The sequence below is a fragment of the Centropristis striata genome, chromosome 3, assembly GCF_030273125.1.
Source record: "Centropristis striata isolate RG_2023a ecotype Rhode Island chromosome 3, C.striata_1.0, whole genome shotgun sequence".
NCBI classification, from domain to species: Eukaryota; Metazoa; Chordata; class Actinopteri; order Perciformes; family Serranidae; genus Centropristis; species Centropristis striata.
In genome coordinates, this window is record NC_081519.1 from 37755691 (window position 1) to 37778016 (window position 22326).

Genomic DNA, 22326 nt, shown 5'->3' on the forward strand with positions numbered 1-22326 from the left:
CCTCTGCTTCATGCTTTGCTGCTTTTGAGCTGGAGAAACAAAAACAAACAAAAATGGCATGTGTGGAATCAGTTTGAAATATACATGTTAGGGAATCACTGAGAATCCTCAAGGAGAAATGGCAGGAAGAAAATATGGCGTATAGAACATGTTCAATAAAATATGATCATGAGCTCCGGTTTCCTCTTCCTCAACACATCTAAAGCCCTGCAGAAAACAGTGTGTCAGCAGAGCCTGAGAGAACCCACTGTCTTAACACCTGCCACTGTGACATCAGAACAGCAGCGCTCTAGGAAGCAGGTCTGACCTTTTTATGGGCCTGCTGTAAATGATGCACTATCGTCTTCTGACACTGCACCCAAAAAACCTGCCACACAACAAACAAGTTTCTCCGTACTGTAACTGGTCTCCATTGAATCGAGCAGGAGGGGGACAAATGCAGCTTAGATGTGTTACAGTGCCAAGGGGGGAGAAAAACACTGCTGACCAAGACTGGATAAGGAAATGTACTGTACTGTACAAAAACCTTAATCAAGCATATCTTATTCCTGCAGATAGAATATTGAATCGTAGATTCATGTAGTGGGTCAGAGTGTCCTGCCATCAGGCTATTAAAAGCAGCATTTCACTTTAGCACAGACAGTATTTTGCAGCTTTATAGTCACCTTAGAGTCTAGACAGATAGATCTAAATAAGAGCAATGAGTGTGTTGTGAAGTGGTTTGAAATGGCCTGGCTCTTGTTATTAGTCAGGACTGAAGCTGTGGGGAGGCAGACATTGACTGACAGAGGGCATGTAGGTGCAGACCTTGAGCTTGTTGACCTATGGAAAATGAAAGTGCGGAGCAGGTTGTGGTGTTATTAATAACCTGTAGGTCAAAGCTGACAAGCATGTCAGTCCTGACCGATATAAAGATAGAAACAACAAAGTGAAGGAGTGGGATAGATATTGATCAAATGAAACAGATCACGTTTTAATTTTTTCAGTTGCTCAACATCTTCTCCAGGCAGTTAGATTTCTTCAGGTAGGAGTTTCATTATATGTCTCGGTTTGATAACATAGACTGCATAAAAATAATGGACATAGTCAGTGTTTTGAAGCCTTGAGCTCAACATTTAGGCCATTTTCATCTTGGTTTTTGGCCTTCACCATCTTCTTTTTTTTTGCAACCAGTGCATGCACAGAACAGCCAGAGTAGCCAAAAGGTAATGCTAGCATTAGCTAGCTAGCAGGGTTAGCTAGCTATCTTGATTAGCAAGAGGCAGCAGTTATTCATAAAAACAGATGAGTTCTTGTGTGTTTTAGTCCAACTGAACACTAAAAAGCACATTTTTAGGCAAACAAAATGTTACAGTTACAACTTTGAATTGAAAACACACTGCTAATGCGACCTGTCAATCACAAGCTAGTCCCACCCTAAAGCAAACCTTGCTTTATTGTCTATTTTACTCCTAATGGGACCTTGATTTCAGGAAATGAACATCATGAATCATCTTTGATGGCATTTATTGTGCACTTTAACCAATTTACCAATTTGATTTATATACGGCGAACTGTCTGACATTTTCTCCAATAATCAAGTTTGCAAAAGATAATTCATATTTCTGGCCATCAATAACATTTTATTCAGCAGCTTTATTGCTCGAACATTAGGTCAGAGAGACTCCAGTGGAGAGTGATTTATATTGGAGCAAGTTTAGTTCAATTATCTAACCCACTTATTGAACATAAAAACAAACCTGATTGTTAAAACTGTCACTCAAACTGTCCATTAAAAACATGTCTTTGATTTTCAGTTTCAAAGTCCTTCAGCGTTGATCCACCGCACTCATGTTGTGTTTGCATACAATTCAGTAGATGATCATAATAGGCATTTTGCGAGCACTTCGTTTTCAGTCCAGATAAGTGGCTTAGTGATTATGGTTACACTGGGGGCTTATTTAAAACCTGTCCAATCATTTGTACAGTTGCCTTTTGCAGTCTGTGATCCTCGTCAGGGGTCTCTCAAATTAGAAATATAAACATACTGGAAGTGATGGAATCTCTTTTTAGTCTTACATTTCTAAATCTGTATCCTTTTAAAATGAAGTTGTGTGTTGATGTTCTGACTGGAATTGAAAGCTGTAATTTTCCCTTTGTTGACCAGGAGGCAGCTTGTTTTCAAGGCTGCCTGCAGCTGACTAACAATCCTCATATGGTCAGCCATAAGCCATATTTTATGGCCTTGTGTCGTGTTCGTGTCAGCCAACAAATTGCTTTCCCAGGGTTAGTCACTCATCCGTACTGAAGTCATTCTGTTGTTGATTTCAGCTGATCTGTGTCAAACGGGTTTATTATCATCTGCCTTGAATCGAGGCTGTGCTTTAGAGTAGCTGTCATTGGCGATTGTGAATGTTCAACCCTCTGGAAAAAGATGAAAACACGATAGGGCTAAATGACAATTATTAAAAGTCTTGCCAAGGAATAATAGTCAATTTTTCATCAGCAAAAAAGAACAGATCATCAAAAGCATGTTTTGACTATGCACAAAGTCCTCATTCTTCAGGGTTCCAGGATTTGCACTTATTACCCTGTGCACACAACCTAGCATTAAAGTATTTTAACGATATACAGTATGTGCCATATAAAAAGATCTTTCTGAAGCTCGAATAAGCCCATAACGTTTTGCTTTCATTGCAAATTTATCTTGCAATTGTTTTCCAGGAAGTATTTTTATGTTTAAGTGTCCAATTATTCTCAATTCATTCAGAAACATCCTCATCATAGTTTTTGTTGTAACAAATACAACTGCGATCAGTGTTGCAGCCTCCCCTGCTAATCATAAGCCATCTCACAGTACACCAGAAACCCCCAGTGGGAAAAGACTAAGAGGAGCCAGACCTGATACAACTGTTCAGTAATGCTGGTATACATATGTCAACAAATTAAGCAGCATATTGATAGTATTATAGGTATAACTAACAGGTCATGGATCAGCTAAATTAAACAGCAGCAGTGTGTAGCAGCATTGGCTGCTCTTGTCATAGCAGGAAAAGTGCTAGTTAAAAAAAAGAAATGAGTCAGCATGCATGGTAGCCTGGAACCTAACTGTGACTAACTGCAAGTGTTATTAATTAATGTTATCAATTAATTAATACATGTGAGTAATGATGGAAAATTTGAAGTCCCTTCAATATCGTGAATCAGTCACAATAATAACAAAATTGTGCAGCCCTAATTACATGTTTGTTCATTAACTCCTGTCGTTTTGCAAAGTTGGTCCTGGGCCAAAGCAAGTTGAGTATCCCTGCCCTAAAGCATACGCTGCTTTATCGTCAGTTGCACTTTAAATTGGACAGTAATTTACTTAATTAACACCATGCTGCTGGGATTTTACTGACATTATAAATCAAGTGGGAATGGTCATTTTTTCATAGATTTCTATACAATCAGACTACTTTTTGTGACCGATGGAGTCGCCCTCTGCTGGCCATTATATGAATGGATGTTTAAGGCACTTCTGCCCTGGCTTTACTATTCAGGTCCAGAGGTTTCCGATTAGTTGCAACAGAAGCCAAAAGCAGAAACAGCATTAGTAACTGTTGGTTGGAGTCAGTAGACTGATCTGTTCAGTGAATTTCAATGCTCAGGGAGATCAGCTGGACTCATGTACCTGCCTGATTCTACACGATTAATGAGCCTCTGCTTGCGGCCATCGCTCCTCTGTTAATTGCTTATTTGGATCCGAATCTAAATGTTTGGCAAAGACTATGCTTCCATATTAAAATCTATATTCGACAAATGTTTGCAGATACACTATATTCAGTAAATAAAGGAATCTATAGAGTACAAACAATATTGCCATTGCGCCCAACCCAATAACATTTAATCATTGACATTGACATTGAATGTTGTTCAAACAAAACCTCAACAGTTTACCATAAAACATAGAATCATTATACAACTCAATTCATTTCGCAAGCCAATTCAATTCATTTAGAACTGAGGCACCTGAAAGATAGTGACTGTTTTGTTTCTTTGCCACTCGATGGCCTTCTTCTGAAATGACTGTTTACTTCAGAAGTGATAATTGTCAAACGTACTTTACAACTGACACATGCTAGAAATTTGCATTCAACCTAACATGACTCACACAAACAGAGAACAAGAGCCTTTGTTCATGTCCTTGTTCAGATGTTTCTGTTCGATGCAGCAGGACAAAAGAACCTTCCAAACCAGACGTCAAACATCCCATTTTGTTTGTGACAAATTGCCATGACTCTCAATAACCTGTACGTGCTTATTGCGAGAATCCCTTTAGTGGTGCTTGACTCGAGGTAATAACCATCTCCTACCCCCCCTTTTTCTCCTGTTACAGATTTTCCGCCGGGCAGACAAAAACGGTAAGCGCATGCACGTGTTCTGTGATGAATAATTTGTCACAATGCATGCTTGTTGTTTCCACATATTCTTCCACTATTCATTATGCCTCAGACAATCTGGGCGGAGAAATAAAGGATTTGCATGAATGACTCTTCAAGTGAAGCTCCTTATCTCCTCATGCACCAACAAGTTTTTCCGCCTAATTAAAATGATGCTAAGATGCTGGATTGTAGCCATGACTGGAAGTACTTGTCACACAAAATAAAGCACCTCTCTGTCAGTGTCGACACAGATGATTGGGTGCTGTTTACAAATGAATGAGTCATGTTAATGCAGCCTGAGCCAAGTTATTTTTTGAAGCAGTGAATCATAATATGGCTTTATTGGCGAGTACAAACAAGCTAGCTCCTCATACTCCGAAATGTATACGCACATGAACCCATGCTGGCAGGTAGGCATTTCAGTAACACATTTTAATTAAGTTTAAGTGTGACTGCTAATGTTAAGTATCTCAAAGCAGGTAAGTGTGTGGAATACTGTGCATTTTTTTATTTTCAATACATAACATAACCCTACAACATACTACACTGTAAAAAAAGATAAACAATAGCTACTCAATAAAATTGAGGCAACAGATTGCACGCAATATTATTAATTAAATCTAACTACGTTACAAGTTGAGTTAATAACAACAGGAAGTGCCTTTCAATTAAAAACAGACTAATTCTTTTGTGTTGGATTCATTCAAAATTCTCTTGATTTAGAATTACATACACATAAAGATTATATTTAATGTGATCAAAATGAGTAGATTCTATCTCAAACATTTTTATATTAAAGTTACTTAAACAACTGCCTCAAAATCAAGGACACTTTTATATTTAATACATTTTATCAAATATATTAAGTAAAATTAAATGACTACAGAATCATTTATTACAGTGTATAAAGCAAGGAATCTGTGTGTGTGTGAGAGAGAGTGAGTGTGCCTTTCGCATATCTCGAACCATCCATCAGATCTACTTCACACTTGGTGGGTTTATTGCTGCGGAACCAAGGAAATACAATATCAAAGCTGGTGCAATTTGGCAAGATGGTGGCTCTATAACAAATTTAAGTTTTGGCCTGTGTAATGTTGCCAACATTCTTCCTTTTTTCTTGGATCCTGTGGGCCCAAACAAATCGATCCATAAAAGCCAAACCTATTTGCATCTAGATGAATTTCTGTTATACTCCTCCTACACATTTTGAGCAACTGTCACCAAGAAAGCCAAGAAAGTCTTCCATATTTTGATTCCACACAGTTTTGCTACAGCTGTCCCATCAATGTTTGTTAAAATGCTGTGGGCAGGGCATATGTCATATATTACAAAAAAATAGAATATCTCCTGGACAATTAGTGCTATTGTAACCACATTTGGTGGACATGTGTAGATATGATGTCTGACTGACCATGGCAAATTTGGTGACATTTGGCGAGTAGATTGCACCATCATTTAACTTTAAAACTGATCAAATGGGCGATCCTCAAAAAAGCATTTCCAGGGACCACCAATCAGATGGATGGGCATGGACCTAGTGCAGCCATGCCCTGATTGGGAATTAGATGCACTGAAAGGCACTTTAGAGAGCTTTGGCGACCAAAGGCAGTCACAATTTCAACAATATCAAGTAGGACCAACTACAAACCATGTGACTGCTGCTATAATCAAGGTTGTAAATCCACTAATCAAAATATGGCAGTAGAATTAACAGAAAACACTGGCCAACAGCAACATTATAAGCTCTCTCATATACTTGTATTGTAGATACCACACTTGCTTGCACATATATTTTTACATGGATGTTTTATAGGTCAATATAAGTGCCATTTTTGAATTATACAAAACAATATCCAGGCATTACAGTAATCTAAGATGCGTCAAAATATGTATATCAACCTAGATTTCATTAAACCCATCCCACAAACTTCAGGTTTGTAATTCTGGGAAATCAAGCCACAGAAGCATCACAGGGGATCGAAGAGGGTTTGCTGAAGTTACAATTTGTCTCAATACCCCATAGATACTCGTACACTGCAATATATCATCAGACCGTGAAGTTAAATTAATTCCAGGAGATGTATTATGAATAAATTGCTTTTTTGTTGTAGACACTTTTCCTCAAGCTGTCTCATCTAATGCTGCTTGAGAGATTGTCTTGCCTTTGCATATTTAAACAAGTCCGAGGAATTGTTACTGAACTCGTTCAATTCAGCTGTAAGTTATGCAGAATGTGCTGTTGAGTTCGTAGTTAAAAGTTTTTCTAAAAATTAAGAGCAACGTCTGTTGTGTCTGAAGTTGTGTGGTTGTACTGCATCATGTACTTGAACAGTTGACCTTGATTCGGAGAGAATAAGAAAGTTTGTCATGTTTTTTTTGTTTTGTTTAACTTAAGACTGAGTTAAACTATCCGAAACGAAATACTTTGTATTTACAGAATATTTAACCATTATTGTACCTTTTTTAAAGATGAAAAGAAGAATAAAAATATGCTGCAAACATATTTTGCACTGGACAAAATAAAAATCAAACAACCTTGAATGTGCAAAATCTGCTTGAAACATCATATATTAAATTTATAAGGCAATATTGCTTTACTCCTACACATGAGATTTTAAATATCCTCTCTGCAATAATAACTGTCCTTGCCTCTGCTGGCACTGTGACTAAGAACGCCCTGCCCAAAAAGATATTAATTTCTATCTCACAACAGATGAAATAAGATGCCAAAGCAAATCAACCGATGCTGGACATCAACAGGACATTGTTGCGTTCACAGGGGCTATAATCAGCATGACTCCAAACAGCAATTACTTCTCAACAGCCCTTAACCTTTGCTATTACAATTCGTGATGAATTGTTCTGTGGCTACCGGCCAAATGTGCTCACTGCTGAGTTGTTTTTATTATAATGAGCTCAGTTTAGATGACTGTCATCACTGAAGGAGCCGTCTTTAAAGAACAGTGGGGGAGAGGGAAGACGTGTTTACATAAAAAGGAGAACATAAAGAAAATGTACTGCGCTGCATTCACTGCTCTTTATCGTCCAATAATAAACACCTCAGGGACTTGACTACTCTAGACTGCAGTTATGTAACATCAACAAAATAAAGATGAGATCCATAGTGGTATAATGTGGTAAAAAATAAACCAGTGTTTTATTCAAAAGACATCTGTAACTGAATGTAATTTAAAGACTCACAATCTGCACAATGTTAGAAACATCTCATCTTGTATTGACTGAAACTGAAGGTCCATGTCATAGACTGTAGATAAGAAGTGGACTTGATGTCACCAATTGGTTTGTGTTTATGGAACCAGCACATGTGCAGAACAGATTGGGAGCTGGAAGGATGCTTTGTTATTAGCTAATGCTTGCTCTTTGATAACTAGTGTGGTTAGCACTGTGCAGTTCGTTTAGTACAACTGAACACTGATCAAGCCGTTTAAAGCACCAAAAATGTTGGTGAACTGAAAAGTTCTAAGACTGTCAATCACATGGTAGCCCCAACTTAAAGCAAACCCTGCTTTACCGTCTATTTTACTCTTAATTTACTGAATGAACATCATGCTGTATTAAAAAGACTTGAAACTAGCGATTGAGACCATAAAGCCATTAGGAAAATGTTTACTGAGATAATAAATCAAAAGAGAAATAAAGTAGTTAGACTGCTGCTGGTCATTAGAAAGAATGCCGGTTTAAGTCACTTCCCACATTGGGTTCACTTTCCAGGCCTGGAGGTTGGAGCTTGCCTATAAAGTGATTTAGTCACATTCTGCCTATAGCCGTGTTTCCACTACAGTCGAATACCCGGAATAATAAGGCCAGTCACACTCGCTGAAACGCCCCTTATTTGAATATGAGCCGTCCCAAGACTTTTTTTGGCCCTGTCTAGGAGCAGGGCCATTTTTCTCCATTTTTCTTCTAAAAGCCTGGTCACTGATTGGATAGAACACTAAGCAGGATGTGACTAGTACTTGACGCCACAACAACACGCGCCATTTGTAAAAGCCTGCTAAGTAGCTAGTAGTCACAAGCGACAAAAAACATAAGCCCCTTTCATTGTGTGTACCCGCAAATCCCCGCTATATTGCTGGAAATATCTTTGCCAGCTCTTCGCCTTAGGGCGTTCATAGTGATCCCGTGAAGGCGTGATATTCTGCCCTTTCATAGCACAGTCTGGCATAGCGAGAGGTGCACAGTAGCACAATACTAACAGGCTAACAGTTAATTCTGTAGCAGTACAGTGTGTATGTGCTGCAGCAGTATGTGTTCACTTGGCGACCTCCGTTTGTTTACAACAAGCACTAGACACTCTGTGCACAGTTAGCAATAGCGGTTAATTCTCGATCAGTGGTGGACACTTTGTGTACAGTTAGCATAACCATTGGTTTATCATCAGCGGAGACGCTGTGCATAATTAGCCATGCTGGTTTGTTTATAATCAGCGGAGACACTGTGCACAATTTGCCATGCTGGTTTGTTTATGATCAGCAGCTACACTGTGCATAATTAGCCATGCTGGTTTGTTTATGATCAGCGGCTACTCTGTGCATAGTTATCCATGCTAGTTTGTTTATGATCAGCAGCTACACTGTGCACAATTTGCCATGCTGGTTTGTTTATGATCAGCAGCTACTCTGTGCACAGTTAGCCATGCTGGTTTGTTTATGATCAGCGGCGGAAGTTGTGCACAGTTAGAGAAGGTGGCCATAGTGTTTAATCCGTCTCGTATGTGATGTCACGGTCCAAACTGCTAATCGATTACACAACGATCGAAAACCATATGTCACCTCAGGAGTCTCGTAAATCCCTCTGGGGTCTTTTTTTATAATGGAGACACGCTGAGTGAGCGTCCATTTGAGAGGGCGTGGCCTGAGACTTTCCCAGCGGCCACTCATCCCTTTCCCTTCAGTCGCAGTCATTTGACTATCCCCGCCCACATGCTCACCTCTTCCCACTTTCCCTCATCAGCCCTGCAGTTGCCTGACATTACCCCACCCACTCACTAACCTGCTTCCCACTCCCTCTGATCAGCCCAGTAGCACATATACTGCTTAATTTCCATACGGACTCTCCTGGGTTGTCAAAGTTGCCATGTTCCTTTGTTCACTAGATTCTGAAAACTGTTACCTGAGACTTTCCTGCCTCTTATTTCCATAATTTATTTCCAATCTTAATCTGCCTACTTTGCCTGCACCTGGGTCCTATCCCTGTTGCCTCATATTCACCAACCATGAGAGGTTTGTGATTTTCGGCCACATAAATAAAACTGACTTGACTTAACCACCGCCATAACAACCAAGGGAATGCAATTGACTTAAAAAGATGGATACAGTTGAAAAACTGTGGAAAAAGCTGCAAGTGGACTTTGAGTATAGGATAGATTTTTAAAAAATATAAAATAAGAGCATACAGGAAAATCTGAAGAATTGAATCAAACTCTTCTTCACTTCATGTTCTCTGACATTTTGCGGCCCAAGCACATGACTATTACCCATGTGCTTGAAGTCTTGAGGATAATTAGCCGTCTTACATAACCCCAGCTGTCACAACCTAATTGGCAAAATGGTCACAGATCAGCAATCTTATGTGCATGATATGTACTGTATAGCAGCTTAAAGTTAAGGTCTAAAAAACAAGTCAATTTATACAAAAATAAACGTCAGATTTAGCTGGGAAATGTTTGTCTTTGCTATCTAGATATTCAAATTTCCCATAAATATAGCACATGCTTTCCAGCGTGATAGCCGAAAAGATCAAACCTTCTTCTTCTTCTCAGTTTTTAATGAACCTTGCTTCTCACCTGACATCTGCTCCAATGTGGTGGATCGTTTAGCTTCATACAATTAGTGTGGTGGAGAATCAAGAAGCAGTAGGATATCTAAAAGAAGCACAGAGGCTTAAATCAGGATATGGAAGCTAAAAGGCAGCTTATATCACAGCTTTCCTCACAGATGGCCTGGTGGAACACATCCTAAGTAGAGCATTGATACTAAGAATATCAACATCTGAAATGGTTTGGGTATATAGGAGTTTGGCATGAAGAAACAACACCCAACTCTCTTCGCAATGCTGGTTGCTTCAGAAGCTGTGATGCATTCATGGGAATTTATAAACCACTTAGGAGAGGCTGCAATGGGACTAACCTTTGGAGAGATAAGAGCGCGGCCTACTTTGTGCCCTACTTTGCAGGACTTCCACACTTGCTCATTGGTTCTTGTTTACTCTGGTCATGTGAGCACCTTGTTTAGAGTACTCTCACTTTTTTTTTTAAAGGATCAAGGCCACATATTTGTCTGTGTCCTGTTGCAGAATAAGCACATTTCGCCAGCCTTACTCTTTCTATGGAAACATTTTTCTCACCTTGGAATTCATAAATTGTTTTTCTGGCTGACTATTAAAAAGAAATGTATGCGTATTGCTTCACTCAACCCACAGAGTGATTTATAGCTGTTTTCTTATTTTGCTGTAATAATGCAATTTCCTGTGCAGCAATTGGCTGAATGAAGGCTTTAACGCTTTGTTCCATTTAAAAAGAGGATATCACAGTTTGATGGTGGCTTTTTCTCAGATGTGCTGTGAATATTCTCTGCCACAACTGCATTCAACATGCTGGTGTGTTTTTTTTTGTTTTTCAAATGGAACAGCTGCTCAGACAAATTGCTCCAGTGATAAATGGTTACGTTCGGGTTTTTTATTCTACCCGATCATCAATGTGAGACTTTTGTGTTTTGTTTTTGTCTTAGAGATCACTAGATGACATGCTTATAAAAAAAAGACTGTTGTTCTTTTGAGCTTTTCAGTCACAACACAGGAATATTCTATTTTTCAAAAACAGTGGATATAAATAACAAGAAATAAACAACTTTTTAGTCTCATTTCAAGTGAACAAGACATAGAAAATCATTTTTTTTGCTCCTGTGTCTTTTAAAACCAGGTCAACAACATCTGCTGATGTAGAAATATGATTCACTTGCAGACTATGATTAAGTTATTCTCAAGAAAACTCATTGTTCTGTTCTCTGCTCCAGGAATAGCTTCACATTAACATGATGGGAGCAATGCTTCATAAATTGTGTTCATATTTTACATAATGTGTATATTATGAGTCCTTTTGCAAACTGATCAACTTAGACCATGCACGAATGATTTGTTAATTTAGAGGCATCAGCTGGCGTTGTGGTTGGTAATCTGTTTAGAAAGCATTTTAGAATACTACGGCTGCTCTAATAACACTGTAAGAGGATGAATGTAGTGATACAGTCCTGGATTGCAGCAATATCTGAGCTGTTTCATTATGACCAATAGCAGGTTTGGGTCACCAGATGTTCAGGGTTGAGGGAGATTTCTGGAATTGATACCTATCAATTCCAGAAATCTCCCTCAACCCTTTCAGCTCACAAAATGACTTCATAAACAAATTCTAGACAACACATCTGTGCAGAACAGTGCAACCAGTACAAGCCCAGGGATTAATAATACAGCTGTGGAAGCATCATAAATGATGAACATCACTGCAGAATGAAACTGAACAAGGATGCCCCATTTGGTAAATAAGTGTTGCATCAATCCATCCATCCTTCCAGCATCCCCGCATCCCTCAAGTCATCAAAAGAGAAGCGTGATTGAAGTGAGGATGAGAAAAATTGGAATTGAGAGGAGGCCAACAGGTATGAGTCTTAAGATAGCAAACACATAATCCCCTCATCTGCTTGTGGATCTGCCTTTTCCTGATGCTTCTAATGCCATCTTTCGACGCCACCTGTCACCACCACCCCTGGGGGATCGGGTTGGAGATTAAAATCTGCATTTCTGTTTGACGTTTAATGTATGTGAGATAGATGGATACATTTACTGCTTGTGCCATTTCTTTCAGCAAAAAATATTCACAAGACTTCAAGTTTTCATTATACGTATATGCTGTAGTTAAAGTTGGCTATTGTTGTTTTTGTGCAAACATGCGGCAGATCAGATTAACAGCTTATTTCTGTTGGCTGTTATAAGGTGTTTGGGGCCACATGCATGTGTGGAAACACACCTTATATGAATCAGTTACCTGCTGGTGGCTTTGATCACAGATCTGCATTTGTAGGACTTTGATTGGCATCTTCTTACTCAGGCAGTGCTCCGCCTCCAGAACCACACTTCAAACCCTTAACTCAACCCAAGCCAGCCCTCCAGTTTTAATTTATTTTACCTTTTTTGCACTCATTGCAGATGGCAAGCTGCTTCACAGCTGGGTTTCCATTTATTAATATGCATAAACAGGTTCTTTGCATGTAGATGGCTCATATTCTAGAGTAAATGTTGCAAATTGGAAATTCCAATGTGGGAGAAGCCTTTCGACACTCAAAAGTTAAAGAAAACAAAATTTGCAAAATGTACAAATTAAGAGAAGTAAATAACCAAGCAATAAACAAGCAACACAAAATATAAATAAATATGCTCAAATTATCCTTAAAACTCTGTAATAATAGTAGAAAAACACAGAGGCCTGTGTATCTGTTGCGGCCAGCCTCCTTCAGGAAGACATCTAACCCAGATCTGTCAAAGTAAATAGAGCAGACTGCCAGTCCTCATCAGTAGTCCATCAAACTGATTATAAAGAGTGTCACTTCTGACTATAACTGCTGCCCGTCTAGTTTGGCACCCCAAATATAGGAAGCCTTCCAAATAAACACTGTGAGAGAAAATACAGACATGTGGAGGATGCTTTATTCTCAGAACCACAGAGTAACTACAGATGGCATTAAAATTAGTAAAACGGCAAAGTATACAAGGCATTTAATAACAGAGAAATATTTGCTTTCTGAATGGTTAAAATGCAAAACAAGCTGCCTGTGGCAACCTGACGCTCTACACAACAAATGTTTGAAGAGATTGAGCATTCTGTTTTTATATGAACTACGAATGACTAACATTAAACATTTACTCCCTTTGTGGACTTTCTACCGCAGCATCTGACTTCTTTGCGGCGGTCACCATCTTACAATGAATGCCAATATGGATCATGATAAGCTGCCCCTCCTTGCTCAAAATGATGTGCGTTGATTAATCGTGCATTATTTTTTATTTGAAGAAGAGCATTTTTCAGTAACTGTTGAAACGAAGACATTTTATTGAAGCATGCTTCAATACTCAGCCTTAGAGATAGGGTGAGGAGCTCAGACATCCGGAGGGAGCTCGGAGTAGAGTCGCTGCTCCTTCGCGTCGAAAGGAGTCAGCTGAGGTGGTTTGGGCATCTGGTAAGGATGCCTCCCGGGCGCCTCCCGTTAGAGGTGTTCCGGGCACGTCCAACTGGTAGGAGGCCCCGGGGAAGACCCAGAACACGGTGGAGGGATTATATCTCTCTCCTGGCCTGGGAACGCCTCGGGGTCCCCCAGGAGGAGCTGGACGTTGTGGCTGGGGAGAGGGGCGCCTGGAATGCCCTGCTTAGCCTGCTGCCCCCGCGACCCGACCCCGGATAAGCGGAAGAAAATGGATGGATGGATGGGCTTCAACCATATACTATACCTGTACTCTACAGCTTCAGTGGGCATTTTCAATAAGTGATGTTGCCACACCAACAGGATGGCTTTCACCCTGAGTTATTATTATTAACATAATGTTCTCCTTATGCCCCGGGACAGTTCAGTTCAGCTGTAAAAAAAACAAAAATGACCCTTCAAGTCATCCACTCCTCTATAAGCAATAAATAGTGCATGCCTATGTTGATCCAATTGAGTTTTTAAACTCTGCATACCTGCAAGCAATGCTATATTTTAAAAGAAAAGTGTGGTGCAAGATGCTGATGAGTTGCTAAAATGCATAATACCATAATTTCTTGGAACATTATTTAAATTGATTTCTATGTGGGTGCTGTTATTTTAATGTTTCACTTTGTATCGCTGGCAGAGGAAAAGAGGCACATGGCCAACTTGGAAACCTTTCGTGCATTCATTAACAAATAGATGTTTAAAGTCATGTTGTCAGCTTAATCTATCTCTTTACGTGGAGGAGGGAAAGGGAATATAGAGAGGAGGAAGATCAAAAAGAGAGAAAATAAGCTTTTGTGGCAACGGCATTGTCTCGGCCAGCACATTACACATTCTGGTCAGAGGTAATGATGAGCAGTGTCAGGGAGGCTCCAGCTGAACAGATGGTCTTCAAGCTTGCCCTTCGAGTTTTCAGTGCTGCTGAGTCAGCCAACTGGAACTGCACAGCATATTAAACTGCTCTCATTTTTACCTTGTCTTTGTGTAGACAGGGTCATTATTTGGGGGGGATTACCGATGGGGTTATGAAGCCAGCAGTCACCCTGCAGTCATGACGGCAAGATATGAGTGGTGAGTTCCGTTTACGGTGCAGTAATGACATGGCTGGATGGCTTTTGTTTGTCTCAGTATAGCTGTCTGACCCACTATGACAAAACCAGCCTGTTTGCCGGATTCAACAAATACTTCACATTTGTCTGCAAGCCATCTTGGCTCCACTGTATCCCTCAATATACTTCTGATTGCCTGAGTGTCTATCGTGGCTCAGAAATGTTCTCCTCAGACACCAATCTATTTGTTGCTGTGGACTCTTTTTTTATACGAGGATTAAAACATCTAGCAGTTTCTCGCTGGCAGGCTAACTGCTGACTGATCTATGTAATCTGTGCCAGTAGACAGATTGATAGTAGGCTCACAAAGGGGCACTTCTTCACAGATGACAACCAAGCTATTTGTCTTCCACTATTGATTTTTTTCCGTACATTGTCTGTCACAACAAGCTGTGCTCACAGTTAACTAGTTTGAAGAGAAGTAGAGAAGTCCAATCTGCTGACAATATGTAGCTTCTTTCGTTTTAAAGGCATAGTTTGTAGAATTTTTCTGCACAGTTTTTGTTGTAATACAATTTTAGGATAACGACTTACAGAGTTTTATATATACAGAATAAAGTTGAGATAATGTTGAGTTTGTATTTGAGTGCATGCCACCAATTTTAACTGTAGAAAAAGTTGACATAAAATTGTTTCTTAATTCTATTTTTTGACTGTTGGTCAAAACAAGAAAAGACTGAAAAAGAAAAAAGGGCAATACACAGAGGGAAATAGAGTTTATATTATATTTTTAGGTAAAGCATGAATTTGTGTGTAAATGTTATTTAATACAGGATTAAAATATGTTCTTAAATTACAGATAATATTAAACCAAGACAAAAATGTCAAATGTCGTCTGGTTCCAGTTTTAAAAATGTGAAAATGTACTGCTTTTGTATCTTTTTAAGTCATTGTAAATTGAAATAATTTTGGTTTTGGACTTGGACAAAACAAGACATTTCAGGATATTGAATTGAACTTATTTTTCACTGTTTTTAGAACTAAATGACTAAAACTAATCACATGCTTTTACATCTTTATACAGCAATCACCCGGGGGTCCTGACCACCATAGATCAGTTCCTGTGCAAACTGAACATGTAACCCAGTTTAATATGATAGAAAACAAGTTTTTAGACACCATAAAGCCAAAATATGAACACAAATATAAATAACCAGGGTTTCCCTGAAGATCCTGGGCCGATTTTTACGAATTTATGTTCTCACGAAAGGCACTTAATACACCCTTGTTGTTATTATGCCGTCTTTATTTATGTAATGATGCAGGCTTATATTTCACCTGTGTTTCAGATGATGGCAAGCTGTCATTTGACGAGTTCAATGCTTACTTTGCTGATGGGATCCTGACTACTGAGGAGCTACAGGAGCTTTTCTACTCCATAGATGGCCGGCAAAATAAGTGAGTTATTTTAATTGAAAATGACTCTGATTTTAATCTCTCGTAATAAAAAATGTTTGGAAAAAGTGCTATCTGAAACATGTGCCTTTCACGGCTGTAAAGAATCAAAATAAAGACTGAACAGCAAGTGTTTGGAGCTTAGAGGCACAGTTAATGTGTTCCTTTCAAGTCATCCGTTACAGGCTAAATGTCTCACAGCTGGAGGGAGGTCTTCAGGAAAAATCTGCCTTGTAGTCAAACTCAAGCAGGCTGAATTACTGTTTACCCCCTTCTTTTGGACATAAAATACTGTGGACTACTGCAGCCACTTCAAAAACCTACTCCCCTGAAATTGCAATCAAAAAAAATCAGCCTGCGGGTTGCTGCAGAAATCACTGGTCTGTAGAAAATGTTTAACTGTGCAGCCACAGAGCAGAAAACCATTTCTGCCTGTCATGCTCTATGTAATGGTTTTAAATTTCCTCCTTTCTGGGAAGTTTTTTTTCACTGTTTTTCCACTTTAAACTTATTTACATTGCAGCAACACTGGAATGCAAAGCTATACCCGTCAAATCTTATGTATCAGCTCAGGTAAAATAATGAATTCACTGATTGTCAAGTCTCACAGGGTTGCTCGTGTAAGCATAAACAAACCCACGCACAAGCACATTGAAATGCATTGATCAGTTTACTTGGTAAGATTTTTTTTCCTTTTGTGCACCTAACCAATTACAGTGAGTACTGTGTCTGGCTACAGTAACGACTCTGTATTTATGTTTTGTTGTGTTGCCAGTTCTTCCATCACTGTGTGATAAATTGCTTTTGGACACGCTGGTACACCGGGACTGTCACTGATGTGACGCACCAGACCTCTCTAACTACACGCCAGGCAGTTGGCATGAACTGAGCTCTAATGTCTAATTAAAGGGCGTTCTTGTTCTGGATAACAGTACTGTTAATTATACAATATCACTTCTGAAACCAAAAGCGTTTCCAGGCTTTGGGGATGATGTTTAAAGTCACGTAGTACAATAAATGTTCCCTCTTAGCTGAAAACATAAAAAAGATAAATAATCTCTTTGGTCAATGTAACGGTAGCCTGCAACAGAGATGTGTGGGAACACATTAAAATGGAGATTTAAAACAGCATATTAAAAAAAAGACAAGGACTGTTATGGCCACAGACTCTGTGTGAGCCTTCTAATAACACAAGCCATTAAGCAGCTTCACTTATGGTCTGCATCTGACAGTGAAAATGACCTGTAAAATGCCACTAAAGCAACAGGGGAACTTTTTATATAGAGATGGCGCTGATGCCTTTACCAAACTGAGAACAATTTAGCCTCCAGTGTAATCATTTCTGCCTGAACTGGTAAACAAAGGAGTATTGATTTCAGCTGGGCTTTTTTGTTGCAACAGCACAGTAAGTTCAAAAGAAAAGGCACACTCATAGAAACATGCATTCCTACTGAGACAACACAATATTCTTTATAGAATCACAAAGTGCAGAACACTTATTTTCCAGAAAAAATGCGTCAGCTTTGTGACGAGAAAATAAGCTGTGCTAACTTGGGTTTTACTGGTTTTAATTGTTGCACCAGTGTCTTATCTGTGGGCTAATACTAATATTAAGCCTGTACATAACCTATCTAGTAGAAATAACAAGCAGCATGACTTTGAAGTTCCCTAATTAACTTTCTCTATATTTTCCCCTCTCATCCCCTCCTATGTTTTGCCTTGCAGCAATCTGGACACTGACAAGCTATCAGGTTGGTAGGAAAGTGCTTTTTCCTTGATTTAAGGCATCACAGTACTGTAATTTCTGCCTTTTTAATGGATCCAAATTAGCGGCATGGTAAACTTTAAAGCAATAGTTTGACATTTTGGAAATGTTTGCTTGATTCACTTACTTGCCGAGAGATAGATGAGACACCACTCTCTTCTAACCCACATCTTCAAGGCTGATAATCACTAATAATGTCCATTCAAATGTGTGATAATGTTCGACAGATTGTTGGACAGAGTATCCTGGCACTTTAGATGCTGGTAGGAGAATTTTGCGTTAAAGCAGGTTTTCCCAGAATGTCTAACTATTCTGCTCAATAATATGTTGTTTAGACAGCTATTTCTATATATTCCATTTCTATTTTAAGATGATGCAACCAACAAGAACAACATCACCATCCATGGTGGGAAAAAAAAGAATGAAGAAAACCTGACACAGATCTATTGACCTGTTTTTCTATCATGTTAAAAATGCATGTGTGTGTCAAATGGCCTGAATAAAGTGATAAAATAGGGCAGAGACCTGTAAATACCAGTGCTACCCAGAATAAAACTTCTGCATAATTTATTGCATGGGAATGGCATCTTTTCCATCTGACGTCAAAAGAAGTTGATAGTTTTGTATGGCAGAATGTTCCGATTGACTCGGATTTAGTTCATTGACTATTTTTTTGCTTTTTCACCGAATGTTTTCTGAGAGGCATAAAGTTCAAGTGGATAAGTTAATTGAATCTCAGTGAGAGGAGTGTTAGAGGTGCTGCACATCTATTAACCTCATTTGTTTGTGTCATATCGAGTTCACACTCTGGTTTTAGTAAAATTAGGTTTTTAATTAAGAACTAAGAAATAAGTAGGATTGAAGTCTTTCTCTGCTTTTCTTATCTGGTTTGAAACACTCTCCCCACACATCCTTTACTTTGATACGTTTAAATAACACATTTTTCTAAGTTCTGTGAATTTGTGGCATAAATATGAGCTTGTGAAGGAGTTAACATGCTAATTAAAGTGATGATTTAAACAACACAGTATCCATTTCATGTCTGGGGGAGTACTGAGTGTTATTGATGCACAGGCATGTCAGCATTGAATGCCTCCAGCTCCACTTGTTTATAAAACCTAACTTTTTTTTCTCACATTTCTGAGATATTTTCACTGCCCTTGTCATTCTTTTAATGATAAGGGCAGTTTTAATTAGGCTCTGTCGTGGCAGCATATACAAGTTTGTCTCCAAACCTTCATGAGTCAAAATAAACTTTACACTGTTCTGATATTGCAATGTCACTGACAGCTTGTTTCTTTTTTTCCCTATTAGAATATTTTTCTCAGCATCTGGGGGAGTATCTTAGTGTGCTTTCAGCTCTGGAGAGCCTGAATGTTGCCATATTAAAGGCAATGGACAAAACTAAAGAGGTAAGTTTAGAGTTTTTTTTCTGAGCATTTGCCCTAAATTAAGCTTTTGTAGCACAAAAACTCTGCTGATTGAAGAGTTAGACACATACACACACACACACACACACACACACAAAGTTGTGGGTTTGTGCTACAATTATGCTTAGCTTTGAGAGAAAAATTTGGCATGCACAGATGGAGCCAATGCTGCGCCAAGTCTCCCAAAAGTGATGAGCTAACAAGAAGGGGATTAAAAAAAAACACTTCCAGTAATTACCTGTGTATTGTGCTTGATTTTAGCCTGCCGTTGTTGTAAATATGCTTATAGGCTTAAGTTAGCGCAAAGACTGGGAACAGCAGAAAACAGCAAGCTAGTGTGAGGGAAACTAAATCTGCCTATCAACCTATAAAGTTACCTAAACCTAAAGTTCACTCATTAAGTATCTTGTCTTTGACATCTGTGACACTGGAGATACAATGTGTTGATTATAACTTAATAGGCCGCCACGGGAATGACTTTGTAAACCCTGAAGTAAGTTAGCATTTTATCGCCATGGGGTCTCACCTCTCAAACTCAATGAGGATTTTTAATTGGTTTTTGGTTAGATGCCAGAAATAAAGTCTGTGGTTAACACAAGCTGAAGAGGTGTTAGCGTTTTGATGTACGACATAAAATGCATTAGCAGATACCCTCACTTGTTAATTTTGGAGTTTTTACGTGTTCTTTTAAAAGGTGGTTGCTTAGTAGTGGCTAAATGATACAAAAGTGGTTTTCGGGGACATTGATGTCATCACAACGGACACGGAAGGGAACTTTCTGTCTAGTCTGCCTTATAGACTCTAGTAAAAACGTGTAAGCATCAGAAACTCTTTGGTTTGTTTGTTTGTTTGTCAGCAGGATAACAGAAAAATAACTGGCTGTATTTTCATGAAACTTGGTGGAAGAGACAAGGAGGGACACATTAAATGTTGGAGTTGATCTTAATCACAGGGCGGATACATGAACTCAACTAGCTAACTAGCAACTGCGTATCTAGTTGCTGATCTAGCTCAGTGCTTGACTTGTCAGCTCTGTGTTTTGACAGTCTATTCATTTGAATATTCTAACTTCTGCAGAAAAATATTCACTTAATATTCCAAGATTGTAAGTGCGTTTAACAAAAAACCCCAAAGTAAGCCGAACATTTGTCTCCCCATTTAATTGCTGCTTCCTCGATGGTTTAAAATTGCTGCAGGACTTTTTTAGGTAACAACCTTGATTCAGGGATTTGAATTGTTGGAAAGAGCAATGCTTGTTAAACAAGAAGAGGAGAGGAGATGTGTGCTGAATAATTATGCATCCTGTCTTAATTAGATCACCTTGTTCCTGTGTTCTGGCTCTTCTTTAAAGCTGTCAGAGTGGGAAAGTCCACAGAGGATTGTGCAATCACTAGTTAGCAGCTGTGGTCCGTCACAGAGTACTCTGGACTGCTAATCCCATGATGCACTTTCAGTTGAGGCTACTTGTCATTATAAGTTTGGACAAAGAGCTATACCACCGTTACTTCATTAGCACATTGCGTGAATAAGACTCCTTTGAGAGTGCGTAATCACGTTCATGTTCGGGGACTCAAGCAGCAATTATGTCTCCTATTAAACTTCTTCCACCTTGGAATTTGGGTATGTGGTACTGAATAATGCATGTGTTCAGAGAATTAATTACCCTATTTAATTGCCGCTGTCACACATTTCATGGGTGCCTGTTGTTGTTTTGGGGAAGCTATCAAATCATATCTCTCTCCATCTCTGTGGTTTGTCTTTTCTCTGTGGTGCTTTTGTTTGAATATCATGGGCTTAAACATATCCTTCTGGTTGTCACTCTCTATCTCTCAGGAGTACCAGGGTGCCAGTGTGTTGGGCCAGTTTGTCACCAGGTTCATGCTCAGAGAGACATCCAGTCAGCTACTGTCTCTACAGAGGTCCCTGCAGTGTGCCATGGAGGCTGTGGAGGAGCAGAGCAGCCCTGCACCGTGAGTACTGCAATATGACACTGTCTGTATTGTGAGGTACTTGTACAGATTTATAGAAGCCATCTATTGAATTACTATGGCCTTGAACACAACTTACTCAAGATTCTGATTCACTGGCAGATCTTAAGATTACACTGCATCCTGTATCAGGGCAAAATAGTTCTACATCAGTGGCAATCCTAGACTCTTTGGGGATCCAAGCAAAGAAGCCAAACCAAGGCCTGTTATATGTATGACAGTAATATTGGATTAGATAAGATTAGATTTTCCTTTATTAGTCCGACAACAGTGAAATTTCCAATGCATCATATAGTGCCTTTTGGGAGTTTTAAAAGAGTTTATAGTTGTCATTGCAAAATGTGCTAATATGATTAGCCATCGGGAGCCCCTTGCGCAAATTTCTTTGGTAACACTTTACAGTAACCATCTAAGTGATGTTTATAGATTGTTTTGTAAACCAATTATTAGCCATTTACAAAATTCTATACATATTTAATCTTTAAATGTTTTCAAACAATTTCTTAAAGGTATATGAATCATTTTGTAATCATTTACATACTTAATATGGTGTTAAAATTGTTATAATGAGTGCAAAACTGTTAATAAACTAATAATTATAATGTAATTGTTTGTTATGATAAAATAACTATCAACTTACATTAATATACCTTCTATTTGGCATTTATAAATTATAGTTCAACATTAATACATTTTCTATTTACCATTCTAAATGGCCTATATACGGTTTATAAATGGTGATTAAACATTAATAAACTATCTGCTTACCATTTATAAATGGTCTATTTACCATCTATAAATGATGGTTATTGTAAAGTGTTACCATTTCTTTTTGTTTGGCCCCAAATATTTGCCATTGGTTGCTCTCCTGACAGTGCATCACTGGTTTACATCCAATGCCAAAGCAGGACATAGAGTGATGTTCTTATGGGTATCTCTAAAATACAGTTGATTTCATTTGACTGTGTCCATCTTTTCA

General features: G+C 38.8%; 1 protein-coding gene across 1 annotated transcript in view; it reads left to right on the forward strand.

Annotated features, from left to right (window-relative positions):
- Nucleotides 1-22326, forward strand: part of necab3 (N-terminal EF-hand calcium binding protein 3) — a 45233-nt gene that overhangs the window by 2136 nt on the left and 20771 nt on the right. The window contains exons 2-6 of the mRNA XM_059330050.1: nucleotides 4358-4382; nucleotides 16059-16167; nucleotides 17890-17915; nucleotides 19244-19341; nucleotides 21193-21329. Of these exons, the coding sequence (XP_059186033.1) occupies nucleotides 4358-4382; nucleotides 16059-16167; nucleotides 17890-17915; nucleotides 19244-19341; nucleotides 21193-21329 (395 nt within the window). The remainder of the gene's footprint in view (nucleotides 1-4357; nucleotides 4383-16058; nucleotides 16168-17889; nucleotides 17916-19243; nucleotides 19342-21192; nucleotides 21330-22326) is intronic.